The sequence below is a fragment of the Phocoena sinus genome, chromosome 3, assembly GCF_008692025.1.
Source record: "Phocoena sinus isolate mPhoSin1 chromosome 3, mPhoSin1.pri, whole genome shotgun sequence".
Classification (NCBI taxonomy): Eukaryota; Metazoa; Chordata; class Mammalia; order Artiodactyla; family Phocoenidae; genus Phocoena; species Phocoena sinus.
Genome location: NC_045765.1, coordinates 112,810,859 through 112,833,468, shown reverse-complemented (window position 1 = coordinate 112,833,468; position 22,610 = coordinate 112,810,859). Strand labels below are relative to the sequence as shown.

Here is a 22,610-nt window from a genome sequence, read left to right as displayed (position 1 = left end):
ACTGTATCTGACACGGTTTGGAAGTAAGGAATTCAACCGAGTTCAGCTATATGTAAAATCCATGGAATATCAATGTAATGAAATAGAAAAATGCAGCACTGAATTTATGCTGAAGAATTTTGTCCTAGACTAGGAAGATAGTTCTGGGTCTTTCAAAGCCTCTGAATGTTCATTGTAAACTTTGAACAGTGAGCGTAGGAAACAAAGGAAAAGAAGAATGGACTACTTAAAAATGAAGACTGGGCTTCCCTGGTGGCGCAGTGGTTGAGAGTCCGCCTGCCGATGCAGGGGACACGGGTTCGTGCCCCGGTCCGGGAAGATCCCCCGGTCCGGGAAGATCCCCGTGAGCCATGGCCACTGAGCCCGCGCGTCCGGAGCCTGTGCTCCGCAACGGGAGAGGCCACAACAGTGAGAGGCCCGCGTACCGCAAAAAAGAAAAAAAAAAAAAGAAGACTGTATTCATTGCAGTGGATGGGCAAATAAGTCACTTAAGAGATCGTTCTGGTCGACAGGATACAGAAAAATACCTTTCATATTTTATGTTTTTGCTAACTTGAAGAAATGAAGAAACGTCCCACACATTAAAACTGTTTTCCAAATGCTTCGGAAGCAAACGTCTTGAGTCCATTAGGTCAGAGCACCATTATCCTGGTGTAAATAACTGAAGTTTATTAAACTTTAATAACAATCTTGCAATAATCCTTTTATCAGCATCCTTGAAAATGCATCATTATTCAGTTTGTTCTGAATTAATTTCAGTGATATTGCTTTAGTTTCGATAATTGCCACTCCCTAAACAAACGCTAACAAAATTATCTATTTAGTTACTCTTAGCTGGGCTACATGTAATTTCCTGAATCATTCTTAATTTAATTGGTTGCCAAGAAATCATTCTGTCACAGTTTTTAATAAAAGTATATATATATATATAAAATGTCAAGTTATCTGATGTTTGTTAATGTGTGAATATTTTTAAACAAGGTGGGTAGAATATTTTACTGAGTATGAGAATTTTAATTCTTAATGAATATTTTATTTTTCCCCAAATGTAGCTTAATCACTAAGAGTGAAGACTTCCGAGATCAAGTATAGCTCTGTAACTCTAGGCACTTAGAAATATTTCTATGCCTTGATTTCCTCAACTGCAAAAAGGGAATAATAATAATAGTACCCAATTCAGGAATAACTCAGTTAAAACATGTTAAGTGGGTAGAATAATATCTGATACATATTAAGTTCTCAACAATATTGGCTGCTACTGTTACTGTTACCTGCTAACCTGGTTTACTGTTACTGTGTCCATAAAGTTGATCTGTCATTTATATTCTTAGACTTTGTCTACAGTGTCAATCAGTTGTCTGATTGTGACATGGGAAGATCACCAGTCTCTTGTTATTACTGGTTTTTTGAACAAAGTATCCAAACTGTCTTGATTCATTTATTTGGAAACTTATTTCGTGCTAGAAAACTCTTAATTTCCTTTGGTTCAAAGAAACCCTGCAGGTTTTTCAGAGTCGGAAGTTTGAGAATGATTCCCTTACCAGAACAAAGCCTTTACAGCTTATGAATCTCTGTAAATATGGCTGATGTTAGAGTCGAGTTCAGGGTTCTCATGGCCACGTTTTAATGGATAATCTAGTTTTAGTTTCCTCATCTGGACTATTGTATCCAAAACCAATATCTTTCCATCCAGAGAACTATAAAATATCAGTTATCCCTGATAATATGTCCATTACTAAGGTAACTTGTCATCTTAGCAATACCGTAGCTATTTAGAATTTCGCTCAAAGTAGGCCTGCCACCACTGCTATGTTTCTCGGAAAAACAAAGTAATTCCTTCCCAAAGACCTACTTCAAAACCCATGAAGAACGTATTGTAATTCTGTCTCTGGACCTTGGCTCGAGGACCTCTTTCATTTTGATATTAACTTGCCTTGTACAGCTTCTGAATCTGAGATTAGGGCATCAGAGATAAGTCAACATCTTGATATTCCCTTTCCAGGAGATAGATCATGCCGCAGACATGGTGAGCCGTGCAGTTTTAGATTCCAGGACTCCCGAAGACATGAAGCATAGCCAGTCTATGGTTGAAGATGCACAGCTGCCCCTTGAGCAGAAGAAGAGGAAGATCCAGAGGAATCTTCGGACATTGGAACAGACTGGACATGTGTCATCCAAAAACAAATACCAAGACATTCTCAATGAGATTGCCAAGGTTGTTGGAAAGAGTATTCTTTCTCCTTTGCTTAGCAGACGTGTTAATCATTGGTCACACACATGCTGGGACTCTGAGGTGACATGAGGAATTCATAGTTATATACATATGTTTCCTGTCCTCCTCAATATTACAGATTTTTTAAGGTTTCAGAGAAGTTGATGACTTTTCATAGAGAATAATCACAATTCCCCCAAGTCATTAGAAGAGTTGAAACACACCAGACATAAATGCTTAGGAAATGTAATAGACAAGTTTCATCTGTTGCTTTAAACAATACCTACTAGTTTTAAAAGTGACACTTTTAGGAGCGTTCTCTCTTGAGTCGTTAGTTGTCATATAACCCAGTTGCCCATGGGACCTGCCACTGAGATGGCACCTCTGTGTCCCTGAGAATTTTCCTCTAAGCAGTTTAACCTGAATGCAGTTCAGACTTAAAAGTTAGTTTCTGTTTTCTCCTCCCGTATTTTGACAGTTGAGAAACTTCCTGAGAAAAGGATATCAAATTAGTGCAAGGAAACATCACAGGAAAAGGCTAGATCTGTTTGCCAAAGATAAGGAAGTATATATTTTGGGTTAAAAAATGTTTTTTCATTCTTTTTACCCAAACAAGCAAATTAAAATGGGTCTGGAGGTTAAGGACAGTTACATGATCAGAAAAAAATAAATTTTCTTAACTTCTGGGAGGGAAATGCACTCAGCTTCATTCTTCCACGGAAAGTTATGGTCAGTCCTGGCAGTAGGCTTATTCCTCCCAGCCTGAGTGCCTCAAGGGAAGTAACGTTTTTTTCTATAGCTCTGGGGTGGAAAATATGTCTCTTAGGGAATGTGTAGTAGAGAAATTGATGCTTTTGTCTTGGAAAAAGCAAAAAGCTATCGTGAAGGCATCCCCCAAAATATTCTACTTAATGAAGAATTTTTACTCAAGAAGGATGTGTTTGTCTGTCTTTGGATTCCTAGAGGAATCTTTTTTAACTGTCCACAAAGGAAAAATAATATTAAACAAGCACCATTTTCTTAAATGAAACGTTTTTTTAATTCACAAATTAGAATTACAAAAAAAAAGAATTGTGTGTATGTAAGTTTAAATATAACGTATCTCTCGTAAGCTGTAAGCAGCTTGGTCAACTTTATGTTCTAGGAACTCTATTTAAATCCAAGTAATAGTTATCCATGTTGAATTTTTTCAATCAATCTTGAGACCCCAGTTGTTTTTGCAAATCTTGAGAAATATTTTTCAGATTAAAAAGTGTATTGTTTTTTTAATTTCTAAAATAGGGGATTCCCTGGCAGTCCAGTGGTTAGGACTCTGCACTTTCATTGCCAAGGGCCCAGGTTTGATCCCTGGTCGGGAAACTGAGATTCCCACAAGCCACATGGGGCGGCCAAAAAAAAAAAAGAAAATGAATGTAATGATGAAATGTAACCCTTTTCAGGGTAAAGTATTCTTCAAAGTAGAATGTTCAAAATATTCTGAAGAAATTTTCTCCTGCTAAAATCTTCCTTGTGCCCTTTTAAAAACACTATTTCTCCTTATACAATTAATCTAAAGTTGCTTCTCTGCTTTTTCATCAACCTTAGCACCTCTCTTAAAATGAAATACAGACACTCCCAGTTCTAAAGTAAAAAGGGAACATTTTGGTGTTGAGAGTTTAAAATGAGGTGACTAAAATAAACTACAACAGTCACAAATAGTGATTTAGTACTAGATATTCTTCTTGTCCCAAGTGGGCAGTATCATAAAGCAAACTCCTGCTTAAATCTCATACCGTGGCCTTTCCTTGTTATTTTAGGATATTCGAAATCAAAGAATCCATCGTCAGCTTCGAAAAGCTGAATTGGAAAAACTTCAACAGACCCTGAACGCACTTAACAAGAAGGCGGCATTTTATGAAGAGCAAATTAATTATTATGACACCTACATAAAGACTTGTTTAGACAACTTAAAAAGAAAGTAAGTTGAAATCATGTATTCGTTTGTAATGTCGTGATATATATGGGGTATCCATTCTTTTACAATCCTGGGCTGTCGGGTTGGGTGTGCTAGCAAACTTTTGCTTTATTATATAGCCAAAAACTAGAATCTCAATTTTATGATTTGCCACTCTGAGCTAAGAAGTCAGGAGTGAATTTAGAAACATGTTACTTCTCTATTAACATCGGCATTAAAGTAGTTTACCCTGTTGTGTTTCAAACAAGTAGCTTTAAACACTTGGGGAAGCACTTTCATTATTCCTTCTTTTTTAGTCAAAGGTGTGTTTTAAACACTATTATTTAAAAAAAAAAAAAAGCTACCCTTGGGGATGATAACAATAAACAGTTTTTATATACTTGACAATGTTAGGCAGCACCAGGTATTTGCTATTGCACAGCACAGCTCAATGATTTTAAATTACTTACTGGTTTTTACTGGTTTTTAAAAATTACTTCCACAAAAGACAAAATTTGTCAGTTCTCTATTACCCATTAGCATACATATCATAGATTTTTTTTCACAATATAGCTACCTTTTTTTTTTTTTTTTTTTCTTTTTGCGGCACACGGGCCTCTCACTCTTGGGGCTTCTCACTGTTGTGGCCTCTCCCGTTGCGGAGTACAGGCTCCGGACGCGCAGGCTCAGTGGCCATGGCTCACGGGCCCAGCCGCTCCGCGGCATGTGGGATCTTCCCGGACCGGGGCACGAACCCGCGTCCCCTGCATCGGCAGGCGGACTCTCAACCACTGCGCCACCAGGGAAGCCCAATATAGCTACTTTTAATGAGTATTCTTTGCTCATAATTGCTCTTATCAATAGACTAAGGTCAATGCTAATCAAATTTTAATTACCCGTTTAAATACATAATTCAGTATTTTTATGTAACCCTTGTAGTCAAATTGACACTAGGAAATGGTGCTATATGGAAAAATCAATTGCATTAATCATAGATTCGATGAAGGAATATAACCAAATTTAAATCTCATTTATCTGTGCCGCACTAGTTCTGAATTTTAATTCATTTGCTTGCAGCCTGTAAATTACTTTTATGCTATTCCTGGGAAGATAAAAGTTGGTAAAGGCTAATATTTAGTAGAAATAAGCTTGTCAGGGGTTTTCTCTACGTATTTATTGCAACTACGACAAGGCATTTTACAACCTCTGCAGTCAGGTGAGCTAGATTGGGATTCTCTCTTACATTGTGTGATCTTGAACCAGTCCAGTGATCTCTGAAGCCTCAATTTTCTCATCTTTAAGAGAGAATTGGGAGTACCAGCCTTACAAGTGTTGTTATGAGAGCTAAATGAAATGATACAGAAAAAAGGAATTTATTTCAGAACACTATGGCAAGGTTAATTTTGTAAATGTGAGGCAGTATTTAGAAAGCACTTGGAACAGGGATGGCCACGTACTATTTGTTAAATAAATTAAAGCACTCCTAGTGATACCTTTCTTTAGGAGTGTGTACGCAGTTTATGTTATGGCACCTAAGCTGCTTGTGAAATGACTTAATCGAGCCACATGGTTCAACACGCCTGAGACAGCAAAGTACAGGTTTTATGAAACATATTAGTCTGTAATTCAAACTTGAGTCGCATCGAAAATAGCTTTTCCTTAAACTGTTCAGTAGTGAGATTGCACTGCACCGGGAAGGTTGTCGCCGACTATCACACAATATAAAGTTGCCCAGGTTCCATATAGTGGGGGCCAGGTGTGGGCAGTGGTGTGCCCTCTGTGCTGGTTGTTGCGCTGCCTGGAACGTCTGAGTTTGCCATCTTCACGACGGATGGTCTGTTCTTATCTTGTCAGAAATACTCGGAGATCAATTAAACTTGATGGAAAAGGAGAACCCAAAGGGACAAAGCGAGCGAAGCCGGTGAGGTACACCGCAGCAAAGCTGCATGAGAAGGGTGTCCTCCTGGGCGTAGACGATCTTCAGATAAACCAGTGAGTGGCACCGAAAATCTGCACAAAGCACACCGCCCTCTCATCCCTCCCATCAAATCTGACTCCCACTTCAGTTTCCTGTGGCCTTTGAAGAAGGCTTCACTTGGTCTGTCAGGGCTTCCCCTTGCTCACAGATGACAGGAGAGAACACGTGTATTGTAATCTCTAGTCTTCCCATAAGGCCTGGAGCATCTGATGCTGCTGGTCAGACTAAGTGCTGATCGAGTGATTGTGCTTCCCGTGGCTTAGCCAGTGTGTTGGGATTTGCCAGCCTCGCCTCTCCCTCCAAAAGAACTGAGTCATAGCAGTGAGAAAAGAAAAGCTGCCTTTTGGTCTAGCTCAGTGAGAGTTGTTTCCAATTGCAAAACGGTACCTCTCCGATTTGAAAGCCACGGACTGTGTGCTGTTCCCTGGGTCAGAGCCACTCCAGCAGTGTGCTACTACTGTGTGTATTTGAGGTGGAGGAGAAACCCTCCTCCGAGCCCCACACCAGGCACTAATGGGTTCGCCATTTTAAAAGGACCGTAAGTCCTGTGCTCCATCACTTCCTTTTCCATTGGAGGACGCCAGACTCACTGTGTGTACTCCTCTGTAACTCCGGCTTCCTCCAAAGGCCTGGCTTCTCTTGCATTTATCCCATCCAACCTTCTCTTGACAGAGACCAGCTCAGAGAAAATGCTTCTTCCCCTTTGAAGTTGCTGTAAAACTAATCGTCTAAAATGCTCAACTGGCCTGTCAGCAGTAAAACTCAACATTTATAGTTCTGTGAATCTCATATAATTTCAACTGTATATTATGCTCTTTAAGAGCAAGGACAATATTTTGCATTTCTCTTGTAACAAAGCACCTACTTCAGTGCTCCGTGGGCTGCAGATCTCAACACGAGCCATATTTCCAGTGAGCCAAACTGGGGACTGATGGTGGGAGATTTGGGGTAACTTCCTTAGAATTTTCCCAGCAGGCTGTTCACCAGGAATGGTAACTTAGGGTCCATTAATTTGTTTCAGCTTTAAGCGTATATTTGCAGTTCCACATGTGTGAATGGTCCTTTCTTTACTAGGTTTAAAAATGTTACATTTGATATCTCATCTACTGAAGATGTGGGCATCTTTGATGTCAGATCAAAATTCCTGGGTGTTGAGATGGAAAAGGTGCAGCTCAATATTCAGGTAAGCTGGGATTCCTGCAGATTGGGGTGAGTTTTATAGTGGGGGTCCTTCTTGGCTTCCCTGGCTTGCATTCCTTTTTTTTTAATTTATTTATTTTTTTTGGCTGCATTGGGTCTTCGTTGCTGCGCACGGGCTTTCTCTAGTTGCGGTGAGCGGGGGCTACTCTTCGTTGCAGTGCGCGCGCTTCTCATTGCGGTGGCTTTTCTTGCTGAAGAGCATGGGCTCTAGGTGTGCAGGCTTCAGTAGTTGTGGCACGTGGGCTCAGTAGTTGCGGCTCACGGGCTCTAGAGCGCAGGCTCAGTAGTTGTGGCGCACGAGGTTAGTTGCTCCGCGGCATTTGGCATCTTCCCGGACCAGGGCTCGAACCCATGTCCCCTGCGTTGGCAGGCGGATTCTTAACCACTGTGCCACCAGGGAAGCCCCTGGCTTGCATTCTTCATGACAACAATGAAATTTAACAGGAGACCAATGCCAGCCTTATTTGCCAGTATTAGTTTGTGGTGTTGATTTTTTTAAAGCTATGATTTTCCAAATTATTGGAACTTAAACTGCTTTTAAATGGTAAACCATAGCAGTGAGTTTTTCTAAGCTATGCTTTCATTTTGAAGCTTAGAGAAAAGAATAATATATGTAAAAGTATTCAGAGCTATTAAGTAAAGGTTGGAAAGTTTCCTTTTCTTAGGAAATTGCATTTCTTCCTAAGATAGCATATACCCAGGATTGGAACTTTCTGGATCTCATTTCTCCTTCTTCCCTTTCTCCTTCCTAGAATTATTTTTGCATCAGTTTCTTAAATTTCTTTGTTAACTATTTGGGATCACAAGAAAGAAAGACATTGTGCAAAACCGATATCTGTAAGTAGAAAAATGGTGTTTGCAGTCAGAATTACTGCTATTTTCTCATAAGAACCACATTTAAGCCAAATATACTTGAGCAGAAACAGAAAGCAGTTAATGTGCCACCAAAAAAAAAGGAGGGAGAGTGCAAGTAAATGTTTATCTACTCCCAACTTAATTCTTACACAGAATCAATTTAGAGCTGCGATTGAGTTTTCTTTTTTGATATGATTGAGTTTTTAAATGGAAATAACACCTATTTACCTGGGCCAACTGTTGTAAAACTGTTCCCAGGCATTCTGCATGTATCTACGTGGAACGTCATGATAAGCCACTGGGAATGGTGTAAGTTCCAGCCTCACTGCCTCCCTAGCCTGTTGCTGAGATCCGTGGAGTTACACCTCCACCCCTAACCCATGGGATAAAATACCAGGGCCCTTCCTTTCTGTCTAGCATTCCTTATAAGCCTAAAAAGAAATGAGAGCTAAATGGGTTTTATAAAGACACTGAGATAATGGAGTAAATTAGAGTTAAGAGAGAAAATTGAAGATATTATGTGATTATGAAAAGTGTACCTAACGGTATTATTTTCTTGTTTATTTTAAATGTCACTAAATGTATCCGTCTAAAAATTTAACTGAAAGTCTTGAGTTACTCTGTGGAATACTTAGATAAATATGGGAAGAGAAAAGAGTGTGCTTGTGGTGATATGCCTTGGTTAGTGATTCTTCTGTAGCAAAAACATATCATGTGATTGCCAAGAAGGAAATGATCCAAGCCCGATAAACATCAACTGAACAACAGATGAATCACAAGTGACCAGGAGACACCTGCTTAGAGAGGCCTCAGGAATTCCATAGGACTTCCTTTTAACAGTATGCAAACACCAAGCTTCACTTGCTCCTTTGTTAAAAGTTTCATAGTAGGATTAGCTGTTCACACCATTCACTTGGACACACAATTGTAAACTGTTGCTCCTTAGCTGTATGCAGGTGGCTATTATGCTCATTGACATATCATCAGGACCAGCTACATAATTTGCAGGGCTCAGTGCAAAATGAAAATGCAGAGCCCCTTACTCGAAATTGGTGAGAATTTCAAGACGATGACAGCAGAGCATTAAACTAAGCGCAGGGCCCTTCTTCTAATCATGGGACCATGCACAGGTCGAATGCCCACAGAGCCAGCCCTGCGTATAATAGCTGTCAGACATAAAGTCACACTTATCTTTTCACACAATTTATGGCTTTCAGACAATTCTAATAGGAAGCAAATTACCAAAGAGAAATGTGACGGCCCGGTCTTCAGTGGGAGTCAAGGACTTTGTTTCTAAGAGGACAAAAAGGGAGATTCCTTCTAATATTATGCTTCTAGGTTTTCTACAGGCCACTCTTTCCTCAGTTCCTAAAGATGATATCCTAATTATATCCTGTAGCCATATACATAACAGGAAGGTGTGAGTTACGTGAAGATGTTCTGCTTATATAAACAATGGCCAGTGTTTATGGAGGGCTGCAGTCTTGGTATTCTTCCTTTCCCAGATGAAGAACTGGGATTCAGAGAGCACGTTATGGAAGGGCCGCTGGAATCCAAACTCTTCATCTCTCTACACTGCTGCCTCTCTCACAGGATTCCAGTTGTTCCTGACCAGACAAGAGTGGCTTACAAAGTGTTTGCAGACTTCTTGATCTCATATGCCCAATAACACGCCTATGGGGTTGGCAGTGTCAGCCCCAATTTACACACAAGGAAACAGAACCTCAGAGAAGTTATATGATGTTGCAAGGTTGTAAGATAGCAAATAGTGGAGATAAGACTAAAATCTGGTCCTTCAGCCGCAAGTACAATCAGAGTTCCTCTGTTCCTCATGGGGGGCCCAGCTAATTCCCCTCCATACATGATTCCTTCTCAATGTAACCATATTGGTTTCGTTCTTTTCCAAGAGTCTTTGACAGATGTTGCCTTTCCCAAAGGAAAAGTGAATCTCCACTACGCTTTAATAGGCAAAACCATTCTTGATGAAAGAACTTCACTTCCCTGTGGAATTTCCATCCCAGAAGCATATCTAAATAATGGAGGGGTTTAGTTGAGTGCAGTTGGAGATAATTGAGAAAGTAGAGCAGGAAGCCGGCAAGAGCCCTTCCCTCAAAGAAGACTCCACCTTCTGCAGGTGGCCTTGCTTGTAATAGACACAAGGCATTATCATTGAGAAACAAGAAATTTCCAGAGCTACAAGCAGGAAAATGAGACCCGGGTACGAGTCTAGGGCAGTTCAGGAATATCTTCTATCTGGGAAAGCCCCCCTGTCCTGTGTTGTTGTAAAATGTTACTGCTTTAGTCTCATGCATTTGGCTGGTGTGAGCCAGTTATTAATTTATAAACGAAGGAAATTTTATTAATTTTTCTTTGTTTATACAGCAGCAATGAAACAGAATGATAAACTTACTTGAGAATGAGGAACAGAATACAGGAACAGAAGTAGTCTAGGTCGGAACGAGTTGCTTTGTGCAGTGGTCTCCAAATTTCACTCTCGCAGTTTTCCTCAGTAAATACAGCATTTCTCCGTATTTCTCTATGTTTATTTATTTATAAAGTATACATGCTCTTGGCACTTTACTCAAAATCTACTTTATAAAATACATAGAAAATGTACATGCTTAAGAAATGAGGAAAAAATAAAAATAGGAGTTTTAGTATTCTTTTTCCTCCTCAACGAACTGTCTCACTCCACCTTAGAAAACCCTGGCTCTTCTAAAGGATATACCTCATCTTGCTGTAACATTTGTGTCTTGAGTTTTTCAATTATAATTAAACTTTTAATTCTATGTCTAATATTAACGGTAATGGTTTTCTCTCGTAAAGTCCTTATCAATTCTAAAACTCTGTTTTCTTTCATCGAGGTGAGTGATTCTCAAACTATGGCACCCAGACCAACAATATCATCATCCCTTGGGAACTTGTTAAAATGCAAGTTCTTGGGACCCACCCCAGAGATCCAGAATCAGAGATTCCTGGGGGTAGGACCCAGCAATCTGTTTTAACTGGCCTGTGTTTTTAAACCAGGTGATTCTAATGCACACTGAAGTGTAAGAACCCCCACCGAGGTCCTGAGGTCAACCGAATCTTACTGTTGTCAACAGTCCTCCAGAATGTGTTTTAAATGTGGGAAATGTCAAATTGGAGATGTGATTGATGTTCCTTACAATTTCAGGATTTACTTCAGATGCAGTATGAAGGAGTAGCTGTGATGAAAATGTTTGATAAGGTTAAAGTGAATGTAAACCTTCTCATATACCTGCTGAACAAGAAATTCTATGGGAAATGAAGTGCCTGAAGAAATCTCATGGATTCTGTATCACCTGGATTAGGAAATGAATCTGTTTAGTATTTTTGTTTTTAAACATGATTGAAACCACTGCTTATAAACGTGTGATTTTTCTTTTTTAAGACCAAAACCGTTCCGAAGAATGTACCCATGTGCCTTTTTGATAACCTGATACTGCAGTAGAATGATACACAAAATGAATTAACGTAAACACTGCCACATTATACTGTGGTGCAGGTACTCTGATTTAAAACTTTGGATATTCTGTGATTTGTTTTAAAGTAGGGAGAAAATAACTTTAGCTGATTAGGGACAAATGTGTAAACCTATTTTCCTATAAAAAAAATTTTTAAATGTCCCATTTGAATACTGTAAGTCTTCATAGATTTTTTTTTTTTTTTGATCTGTGGAGAAATGGAACCTGAATTATTTGTAATGAATTATTTAGAGAGATACTTGGTTCTAAGCCCCACCTTCTGGGAGTTATCGATTTTAAAGAAACCTTTTGTGCAATTCAAAGTGAAGTTTTTATAAGTAATTGAAAGTGACAGTACAATAACACTTTCTGTATAAAAGTATATATTTTATGTGATTTATTCCTACTTAATGAAGTGCACTACTGCCTCATGGTAGAGACTCTTGGACCCAGAGCCTCTCAGTGACTAAGGAACAAGGTGGATAGAGATCATAGGCCTCACCCCACCTCCACCCCTCACAATTTATTTGAATATTTCAATTGTGCCTCTCAATGTTTTGTAATGCAATAAAATCAGTATCTGGATGGTTTTTAAATGTATTCTTTGAAAATTGTTTTATGTAAAATAAATATTACTGAATTACATTAATTTGACTTCTGTCTGAATAAATCCAAATCATTTAGTGGGTAGGAGAAGGTTCTTGGTGGGACTTTGGGGGGAAAGAAGTACAGTTGACCCTTGAACAACATGGGTTTGATCTGTATGGGTCTACTTACACATGAATTTTTTTCGATAAATAACTGTAAAAAAACCATGAATTTCTTTTCCACATCTTTTTATTTTTGATATCTGGTGTTAATAATATGTATAACATCTACAGTGTTTTATATCATATAAGACAATATTAATGTAGGTACTGGCAGATTTGTTTTATAAACAGATCACATAAACGTACAGTATTGATAAATACAGTACAGTACTGTAAATGTATTCTCCTTACGATTTTCTTAATAACCTTTTCTTTTCTCTAGCTTACTTTATTGTAAGAATACAGTACGTAGTACATATAACATACAAAATATATGTTAAGAGTTTGTTATTGGTTAAGACTTTAGGTCAACAGTAGGCTATTAGTAGTTAAGTTTTAGGAGAGTCAAAAGTTAAATCAGGACTTCCCTGGTGGCGCAGTGGTTAAGAATCCGCCTGCCAGTGCAGGGGACACGGGTTCTAGCCCTGGTCTGGGAAGATCCCACATGCTGCGGAGCAACTAAGCCCGTGCTCTGCAGCAAGAGAAGCCACTGCAATGAGAAGCCTGCGCACCGCAACAAAGAGTAGCCCCCGCTCGCCGCAACTAGAGAAAGCCCACACGCAGCAAGGAAGACCCGACACAGCCAAAAATAAATAAAAACTAAATTTTTAAAAGAAAAAGTTATATTCAGATTTTTGACTGTGTGTGTGGGGTGGCACTTCTAACCCTCACACTGTTTAAGGGTCAACATCTACAGCTGTGCCATTTAGGGTATAGTTTATGGGGAGGAAAAGTAATTTTCCCTCTACCCTTCTAAGTTCTTGGCTGAGACCTCCCCGCCCCCCATAATAAAAGACAGATTAACAGGAGAAAAAGAGAGGTTTAATGATGCATATACCTCCTATATACCTGGGAGACACACAGGAACTATCTGCCTAACTATACCCTCACTTACTGTGCTTTGCCTGCTCCCCCAGACGTCCCAAGCCACCACCTTAAATACCATCTCCAGCTAAAGGCAAAAGGCGATGGGGGGAGCAGTTAGGGGAGGTAATCGGACAAAGCAGAGTAAATGAGGGTATAGTTATGCAGATTTCAGCTTCTGCCTTTTCCACTGATAAGAGTTGCTAGAGATTTAGTCACTCTTCCTTGTTCAGAGAAGGAAACACCCTTAACGAATGGAGAGTTCCCTTATAAATGTAAATGTCTTTTAAAAGACTGTAACTTTACTTGGTTTTCAGAGCTTCTCCTGTATCTGCTGTTTTTCAAAAATAACCAGCTCAAAGTAATCCTTCTACCAGAGAAGCATATTGTGGGGATGGCACATTTTCCCCTTCAAGAGTGATCTGCTGGGACCAAGAGATCCAAAACCCTGTGGCTGACACAAGGTAGAAGTTTGTTTTCTCAAAGGCAGGTGAGCAGTCCCACAAGTTACCAGGGATCCAAGCTGGCCAGTTGGCTCTGTCCTTGTCACTGATTCCTGGATGGCAGGAAGGGGGAAAGAAGTCCGGGTCAAGTCGTTTTGTTTCAAGCTCCATATGTTATTTCTGCTTACAGTCCTTTGGCCAAAACTTAGTTACATGGGGCTTCCCTGGTGGCACAGTGGTTAAGAATCCATCTGCCAATGGGACACGGGTTCAAGCCCTGGTCCAGGAAGATCCCACATGCCGCGGAGCAACTAAGACCGTGTGCCACAACTGCTAAGCCTGCGTTCTAGAGCCCATGAGCCACAACTACTGAGCCCATGTGCCACAACTACTGAAGCCCGCACGCCTAGAGGCCGTTCTCCACAACAAGCGAAGCCACTGCAGTGAGAAGCCCACGCACCGCAAAGAAGAGTAGCCCCCACTCGCCACAGCTAGAGAAAGCCCACACATGGCAACGAAGACCCAACACAGCCAAAAATAAAATACATAAATTAAAAAAAAAAAACAAAAATGCTGGGAAGTAAAGTTCCTAGCTAAGTCATGCGCCCAATTAAAACCCAGGGGTAGAGGGGGAGGTGGTTCTATTTGTAAAGAAAGGGAACAGTGATACCTGGGGACCAATCAGCTGTCTCTGCCACAACAGTAATCCAGACTCTCAGGCTGGACCCCCCTCACTCCAACACTTTGTATTCTGTTCATTCATTCAACAGGCTTTATTTTCCACGGAGGTTACCCCATATTCAGAAACAGTTCGCTTGTGCTCATTTGGCACACTAAACTTGAAGGTAAGCCCGACAGAATTTGGAAAATTCAAATTTTAAAAGAGTAGAATCTGCTACTTTGATGATTGTTTCAGGCTTATACAGATTTTTGACAGAGGTAAATACCTTGAAACAGTGTTGTCTCAGCAGTTTGTAGATGTGTGTGTGTGTGTGTGTGTGTGTTTAATGGATTACCCTTACTACAGGCTTCTGTAAAAGGAATCAAATAAAAGTAAAGCTTTTATTTGTAAAATAAAAAGTAAATTTTTATTTTTAAAGTAAAATAAAAAATAAAGCTTCACCTTGAGAATAAACCTCCCTGTACCCTACAGCTAGCATTAGGTGAGGAACAGGAACTGGGAGGAGGTAGGAGTTACGTTAAGCTTCCTTCTTCGTGCTCTAGGAAAGACTTTTAGTGGAAATGTACAGGAAGAGCCAAAATTAGGGAAAGATGTTTGGAGGTAAAAGCCAACCTTTCACAGCCTCTCAAAAAGGGGCTTGTCTTAAATTACCTTTACTGATACTTTGTCTTTTTTGTGGATTCTGTCTAGGGTCACTCTCTTTCAGACTGAAGAACTTTAGTATGTAAGATGGCTAACAATAAATTGTCTCAGTTTTTGTTTATCTGGAAGAAAAAGGGTGGGGCGGGGGGGGGGGGGGGCTCGTCTTAACTTACTCCAGCACTGAGTGACATGCTTGAGTGTTGTTTTTATGGAGAAAGATCTTTCTATCATGCCAACATCCTCGAGGAAAGCTGTGAAATGTTTTCTCTCCGTTGACCCCCAAGATGAGGTTATTGTTGAAGATATTACCAACCGCTTCTTTTTTGAGATCTTTAAGGGACATGGATGAATGAGTGACCCAGAGAAGGAGGCATATTTTGGGGTGGCATATTCTGCTACCGTTCACCAGCTTCCTCTCCAGGGCTCGTAGCTTTTCTTACTCATAGGGAGAAGGGGAAAAACTGGTTTGGCTTTTTAAAACACGGAGCAATTGAAACACTAGCTTCATTTTTGCATAGCTGACTCCTGTATTTTGATGTATGTTTGATCATGTTTCCGCTGTTACAAAAATGATTTTTGGTCTGGAACGCTGAGGGGGGGTCCACGCTTGCCCCGAACTCCACTTTTTAGCACCTGGAACTTAAAAAGGCAAAAAAGACTTAACAGGGCTCTAACTACTCGCAAAGAATGTGCTCTAGTGATCTCCAAGAGAGGGCAAGCCTTTGCATACTTTAATATTTTGGAAGTTTGTGATGAAGAAAGAGACCCAATCAGTGAGATCACTGTCTGACGTGGCATACGTTAAAAAAAAAAAAATGACAAGCCCAAAATGGACTCATTCTCGCTCTCCACCCACATCACAGCAAAGCAAGACTTGATTGTAGTTTTAACCCCGCCCAGAAATGTGGCCTTTAAAACAGTCAATCTTAAATTTCTGGATCAACACTATTGAGCTAATCTGCATGATAAAGACCCCTGCAGTACCCTTCCCCCAAAAGGAGATGGCCTGGCTTGAAACAAATCCTTTCTTTTCTTCTGCTTAGACCTTCTTTCCCCACCCTCCACCAGCCCACAAAAACCCCTTCAGTGTGCCTTTCTAGTTGTTACACAGAACGATGCCTGATTCTTACATCTTTCAATAAAGCCAATTAGATCTTCAAATTTACTCAACTGAATTTTGATTTTTAACACACATCTCCCTTATGTCACTGAAAGACCAGAACCATGATGTGTATGTTGGTGGATGTGTGTGTGGTCAGGCACTAATTAGAGGTGCTGTTCATGATGTAATTTTTACAACTTGGACTGTGGTTAGGTAGGGGTTTGTGGTACTCCTCAACATTCCAAGAGGCAAACCACAGAACTCTGAATGGTGGAAGTTGTCTCTATTTTGAGAAATTCTGGTGAGTACTGGGTGGTCTAACTGCTGATCAGCTTTTTGAAAAATCCATTGCCTCTATTACTGTAACCAGGACTTGGTAACAGGTTAAAATAGAGCCTTCTAAGTCATCCTCTAAGCTCCAGAGGACAGAGACTGTTACAGTCACTGCTGTATGTCCAGAGCCTGGCAGTGCCTTGAGAATGGTGGGGAGGTAGAAGCCCAGCATTGGATCCTGCCAGGGGGTTGAGAAGGAAAGAGACCGCCACCACCTCTCAGGAGTCCCAGTATGGCTTTTGGCCCTTGTATAAATGGGGCGGTTACTGATTATCTCAGTTTAACAGTGCAAATGCTCTCTTCAAATAAAATAGCTCATACAGATTGTCTAGGTTGCCTCACTGTTGTTTCCTCCGAGTATAACATCTCTTAGCTAAAATGTATTGGAAGGTGTGATGGTTAATTTTATGTGTCAACATGACCTGGCAAATGGATGCCCAGATAGCTAATAAGATACTATTTCTGAGTATATCTGTGAGGGTATTTCCAGAGTAGATAAGCATTGCATCTGCAGACTGAGTAAAGATTACCCTTATCAATGTGCACAACCATCATCCAATCTGTTGAGGGCCCAAAAGAACAAAAAGGTGCAGGCAGGGGGAATTCTCTCTCTCTCTTCTTGAGCTGGAACATCTGTCTTCTACTCTGCGACAGCAGAGCTCCTGGTTCTCAAGCCTTCAGACTCTGGGGACTTAACACCAGTAGCCCCCCAGTTCTCGGGCCTTCAGTCTCAGACTGGGAGCTATGCCATCACTTCCCCTGGTTCTCAGGCCTTTGGACTCATTGAATTATACCACTGCTTTCCTGGTCACCAGCTTGCAGACAGCAGATCATGGTGGGACTTCTTGGCTTCCATAACCATGTGAGCCAGTTTCAATAATATATCTCCTCTTACATACGTCTCTATGTATCCTATTGGTTCTGTTTCTCCGGAGAATCCTCACTACTACAGAAGGGAAATGAACAGATATGAGAAGTGAAAGATATTGAGTTCACCTTATATAACTTGAACAAGTTTCTGTTGTTTGCTTTTTAACAGATACTGAATTTGACCTTTACTAGCACCCCAAACCACAGGGATAGTCTACCATTCTGTCCATGGATTTCCATAGTGGAAATGCATTGTTGACCTATTATAAAAGATTAACTTTACTTCTAAACCCAAAATACCAATGCAGGTTTGTATCAACAAAAGGTAGAAACAGGACTTCTGTTGGTTAGATTGTACCGTGATTACAGATCTACTGTTTGCTTTAAAAACAAATGTAGAGGGGCTTCCCTGGTGGCACAGTGGTTAAGAATCCGCCTGCCGGTGCAGGGGATACGGGTTTGAGCCCTGGTCCGGGAAGATCCCACATGCCTCAGAGCAACTAAGCCCGCGAGCCACAACTACTGAGCCCGTGTGCCTAGAGCCCGTGCTCTGAAACAAAGGGAATCCACCGCAGTGAGAAGCCCACGCACTGCAACAAAGAGTAGACCCCGCTCACCGCAACTAGAGAAAGTGCAGCAACGAAGACCCAGTGCGGCCAAAAAATAAATAAAATAAATAAATTTATTTTTTAAAAAACTATAGAGATATCTACACAAAATCTGGAGAATCGCACACCTAATTTGCATACAGTTTGATTTCATTTCGTAGAAGCCTGGATATCACCACCGTTAGCTTCCAAAACGAAATTACTAAGGCAAGTTTTTGGGCTATAGTGTTGTCCTCAGAGGGCTTCAATCAGGGGAGGAGTAACTGGAATAGCTGAAGCAGGTAAGTCATCTAATGGGTTTAAACAAAACTGCTTTCATAGGATCTTGGGATTGAAACTTTCACCATTTGGATAGTACATTTGTTTTAAAACACTACTAAATACCAGACACACTATGAGAGGATAGCTAGTGACTCATTTTGGTGCCAGACAAGTTCAAACAGGAAATGAAAACTGGGAACCAATATTAAGTGGTTCCAATATGAATGACGCTGCAATGATGAGATTTCATTTCCAAGGGATATTAACATGTTAGGTAGCCATCTCTGGTTGGGTCAATTTTCTACTCCAGGGAACCTGCACGTATTTGCTCTAAAACCAAGAACAAAAAAGGTTTTGGTATGGGTAACATGGAACAAAAGAAGTAAAGAGATTGATATCTTTTTCAAGAAACCCTAAACAGCACACAAATATTACAGGAACTTTTGTAGAGAAAACAGAACATCACCAACAGACCATAACACAAAATTGGAAATTAATCACAAAAAAGCCAGTCAAAACTTCCAATAACTTATGGATGGAAGAAGATAGGATGAAGTTGACAAAATATTTAGGCCTGAATTGCGTATTTGAACATATCAAAACTTGCAAAATGTAGCCGAAGCGGTCATTTCAGGGAGAAGAAGTGAAAGCTAAGCTAAGCAATAAGTTCAAAAGGTTAAGACAATTAAGAGTAAATCCAAAGAAAGTAGAAAGGAAAATTTTTAAAGCCTGTGTGAAAATTAAGGACACTACAATTAAGCAATAAAAGCAATAAAACAAAAAGATGGGCATTAAAAAATGGTCATTTCCGGAGCTTCCCTGGTGGCGCAGTGGTTGAGAGTCCGCCTGCCGATGCAGGGGACACGGGTTCGTGCCCCGGTCCGGGAGGATCCCACATGCAGCGGAGCGGCTGGGCCCGTGAGCTGTGGCCACTGAGCCTGCATGTCTGGAGCCTGTGCTCCGCAACGGGAGAGGCCATAGCAGTGACAGGCCCGCGTACCGCAAAAAAAAAAGAAAAAAAAGGTCATTTCCAACCTTTGGCCAGATTCATCAAGGGGGAAAAAAAGTAGAAATAAGTTATATTAGGAATAAAAGTGAGGCCAAAACTACAGATAAAATAGATACCTTTAGAAGAATAAAATGTGGTTATATAACACAAGGAAATATCAATACTATAGTTTAAAAAATTTAGATATACAGGTATCAAACAGGTAAATCTAAAAAAATGCAAACTGCAAAAGTATTCTTAGAGTATGTTACTCTTCGTGTAAATATTTAAAACACACAAAACAATACTAAGAAAAAAAAATTGAGGGGAAGTACAAATGTACTAAACTTAAAATACAAAAACGTGGATAAGAAAGTTACTCTTCCAGGCAGGTAAAAAGAATGGAATCAGAAAAGGGAAATGAAAAAGCTTAAACAATTATATATATATAAAATTAAATGCCATGGGTGTTCTATTAGGCTCTGTAGTTTTCTATGCTTGAAATATTGTGTCATTTAAAGAAAAGCAATACAAACTATATGGAATCCAGTTCTTTTTCCCTCTCAAAGCAGTGGTTTTCAAAATGTGTCCCCAGCAGCCTCAGCATCACCTGGGATCTGGTTAAAAATGCAAATTTTCAGTCCATTTCCCAGACCCACTGAATCAGGAACTCCGGAAATGGAGCTTAGCACTGGGATTTAACAAGTCTTCCCGGTGATTCTGATCCATGCTAAAGTTTGAGAACACTGTCTTAGAATATTGTTACTCAAAACTTTGGTCTGGAAACCCTCGGACATTACCATCACCTGAGGGTGCTTGTAAAAGTGTAGAATCTGATGTTATAGGTCTTGGATGGAGCCCAGGAATCTGCACTTGTGCATGTTAAAAGTCAAAACCACTGTTTTTATTGTTTCTTTTATAACACCTTTATTAGAGTATAATTGCTTTACAATGGTGTGTTAGTTTCTGCTGTATAACAAAGTGAATCAGCTATACATATACATATATCTGCTTACCTCCTCCCTCTTGCCTCTCCTTTCCACCCTCCCTATCCCACCCCTCTAGGTGGTCACAAAGCACTGAGCTGATCTCCCTGTGATATGCGGCTGCTTCCCACTAGCTATCTATTTTATATTTGGTCATATATATAAGTCCATGCCACTCTCTCACTTCGTCCCAGCTTACCCTTCCCCCTCCCCGTGTCCTCAAGTCCATTCTCTACATCTGCGTCTTTATTCCTGTCCTGCCCCTAGGTTCTTCAGAAACTTTTTTTTTCTGATTCCATATATTTGTGTTAGCATACGGTATTTATTTTTCTCTTTCTGACTTACTTCACTCTGTATGACAGTCTCTAGGTCCTTCCACCTCACTACAAATAACTCAGTTTCATTTCTTTTTATGGCTGAGTAATAGTCCTTGTATATATGTGCCACATCTTCTTTATCCATTCATCTGTCGATGGACACTTAGGTTGCTTCCATGTCCTGGCTATTGTAAATAGAGCTGCAATGAACATTGTGGTACATGACTCTTTTTTTTGTTTTGTTTTGTTTTGTTTTTTGCGGTACGCGGGCCTCTCACTGTTGTGGCCTCTCCCGTTGTGGAGTACAGGCTCTGGACACGCAGGCTCAGTGGCCATGGCTCACGGGCCCAGCCGCTCCGCGGCATGTGGGATCTTCCCGGACCGGGGCACGAACCCGTGTCCCCTGCATCGGCAGGCGGACTCTCAACCACTGCACCACCAGGGAAGCCCTACATGACTCTTTTTGAATTATGGTTTTCTCAGGGTATATGCCCAGTAGTGGGATTGCTGGGTCATATGGTAGTTCTATTTTTAGTTTTTTAAGGAACCTCCATACTGTTTTTCACGGTGGCTGTATCATTTTACATTCCCACCAACAGGGCAAGAGGGTTCCCTTTTCTCCACACCCTCTCCAGCATTTGTTTGTAGATTTTCGGATGATGGCCATTCTGACTGGTGTGAGGTGATACCTCATTGTAGTTTTTATTTGCATTTCTCTAATGATTAGTGATATTGAGCATCCTTTCATGTAAAACCACTGTTTTTGAAGGTAAGTTCACTTTCTGGTGGCTGCTCAACTAGCAATCCACAATATTTAGAGAACAGTAAAGTGAGGAAGAAATACCTCATTCTGTTCCACTCTCCTTTGTTCCGTGTATTGAAGCCCCACTATAATGGACACTTTAATGTGCACAAAGAATTCATTTAAGCATTTCATTCTTTCAGCAGCCCTCTTTTTGTCACTAGAGGTACATGCTGTTCTAATAATGAAGCAAAAAAAAAAATTCCTTTTAAACTTTAGAAAATGGTTAAAACATTTTCCAGCAATGAAACAGATAAAATTTAAAAGTATAGTCAGAGTACTCCATTCTTAAGGCTATACATACATATATACTTGTATGGGATTACAATTTCTTGAATGATGGACAGAAACTTTTCACAGTGGTCATCAAGCAGATGTGGTTCTTAGAAGGGAAGGCTGAAGACACTTTTACTTTTCATTTTATATCCTTGAACTGTTACAATATTTTGCCACATATATTGATTACTTTTATATTTTTACCCTGTATTTGATTGATTCTGAGATGGCCTTTCTTCGTGTTTAAACAGTCCTGCAATTGAGATGCATCTTACAAGCAATGATATGTCACAGTTTAATTGGCACCATTGTTTTCCTTGCTTGTGGTACATAAATCAAAATGACGTTTTGAAATCAATGGCGTCTTAGGGTTGATAAAAAATAAATAGTATGTTGATAGAGAATGGAGAAATATCTAATTTTAATGATTCACATCTACTCTTGGATATGTTTTCCTCCGAGAATTGAATAAGCAATTTTTTAAAAAATAGCGTTAATGAATTGGGTTATTCGGTAATTTACTGAGCAACTTCTGTGTACAACAAGACGCTGTGTTCTGAGGATGATGAGGGGGAATACAGGGAAGAACAGGATGGTCTCTGCTGTATTTTCTCCACTGGTTTAAGTGTCAGGGCTCTCCTTGGGGAATGATACTGCACGAAATTCCCGTTTTAAAAAGCTTAGAAACCTGACCAGTGACTCTCAATAGCAGTTTATCAGACCCAGGGTGCAGAACACACCCCGACATCTGGGAGGAGAAGGGGCTGCGGGTAAACTTTCCCAGAAACGGCCCGTTGAGGGGACCCATTTCCCTTTGCGGTCTGAAAGACGCGCTCACTAGATATGCTCTCTAAACAAAATAATCTGCGGGCTCCTCCCTGCGGAGCCTCAGCCGCGCTGTCCCCCAGGGGCCCCTCAGCCAGAGGCTCGAGTGCCCTCCCCCTCTTGACTTGAATTTGGCCGA

At 40.4% G+C, this 22,610-nt stretch overlaps 1 protein-coding gene across 3 annotated transcripts in view; it reads left to right on the top strand.

Annotated features, from left to right (window-relative positions):
• Positions 1-12,312, top strand: part of IQGAP2 (IQ motif containing GTPase activating protein 2) — a 287,896-nt gene extending 275,584 nt beyond the window's left edge. For 2 of the 3 annotated variants that reach the window (XM_032626071.1, XM_032626074.1), the window contains 5 exons: positions 2,003-2,215; positions 4,009-4,169; positions 6,000-6,137; positions 7,198-7,306; positions 11,354-12,312. In XM_032626071.1, coding sequence (XP_032481962.1) covers positions 2,003-2,215; positions 4,009-4,169; positions 6,000-6,137; positions 7,198-7,306; positions 11,354-11,467 — 735 coding nt within the window. In that variant the 3' untranslated portion in view covers positions 11,468-12,312. Of the gene's footprint in view, positions 1-2,002; positions 2,216-4,008; positions 4,170-5,999; positions 6,138-7,197; positions 7,307-8,075; positions 8,619-11,353 lie in introns of those variants that run through there. The other variant, XM_032626073.1, reaches the window with a different exon arrangement.
• Positions 12,313-22,610: the final 10,298 nt, after the last annotated feature.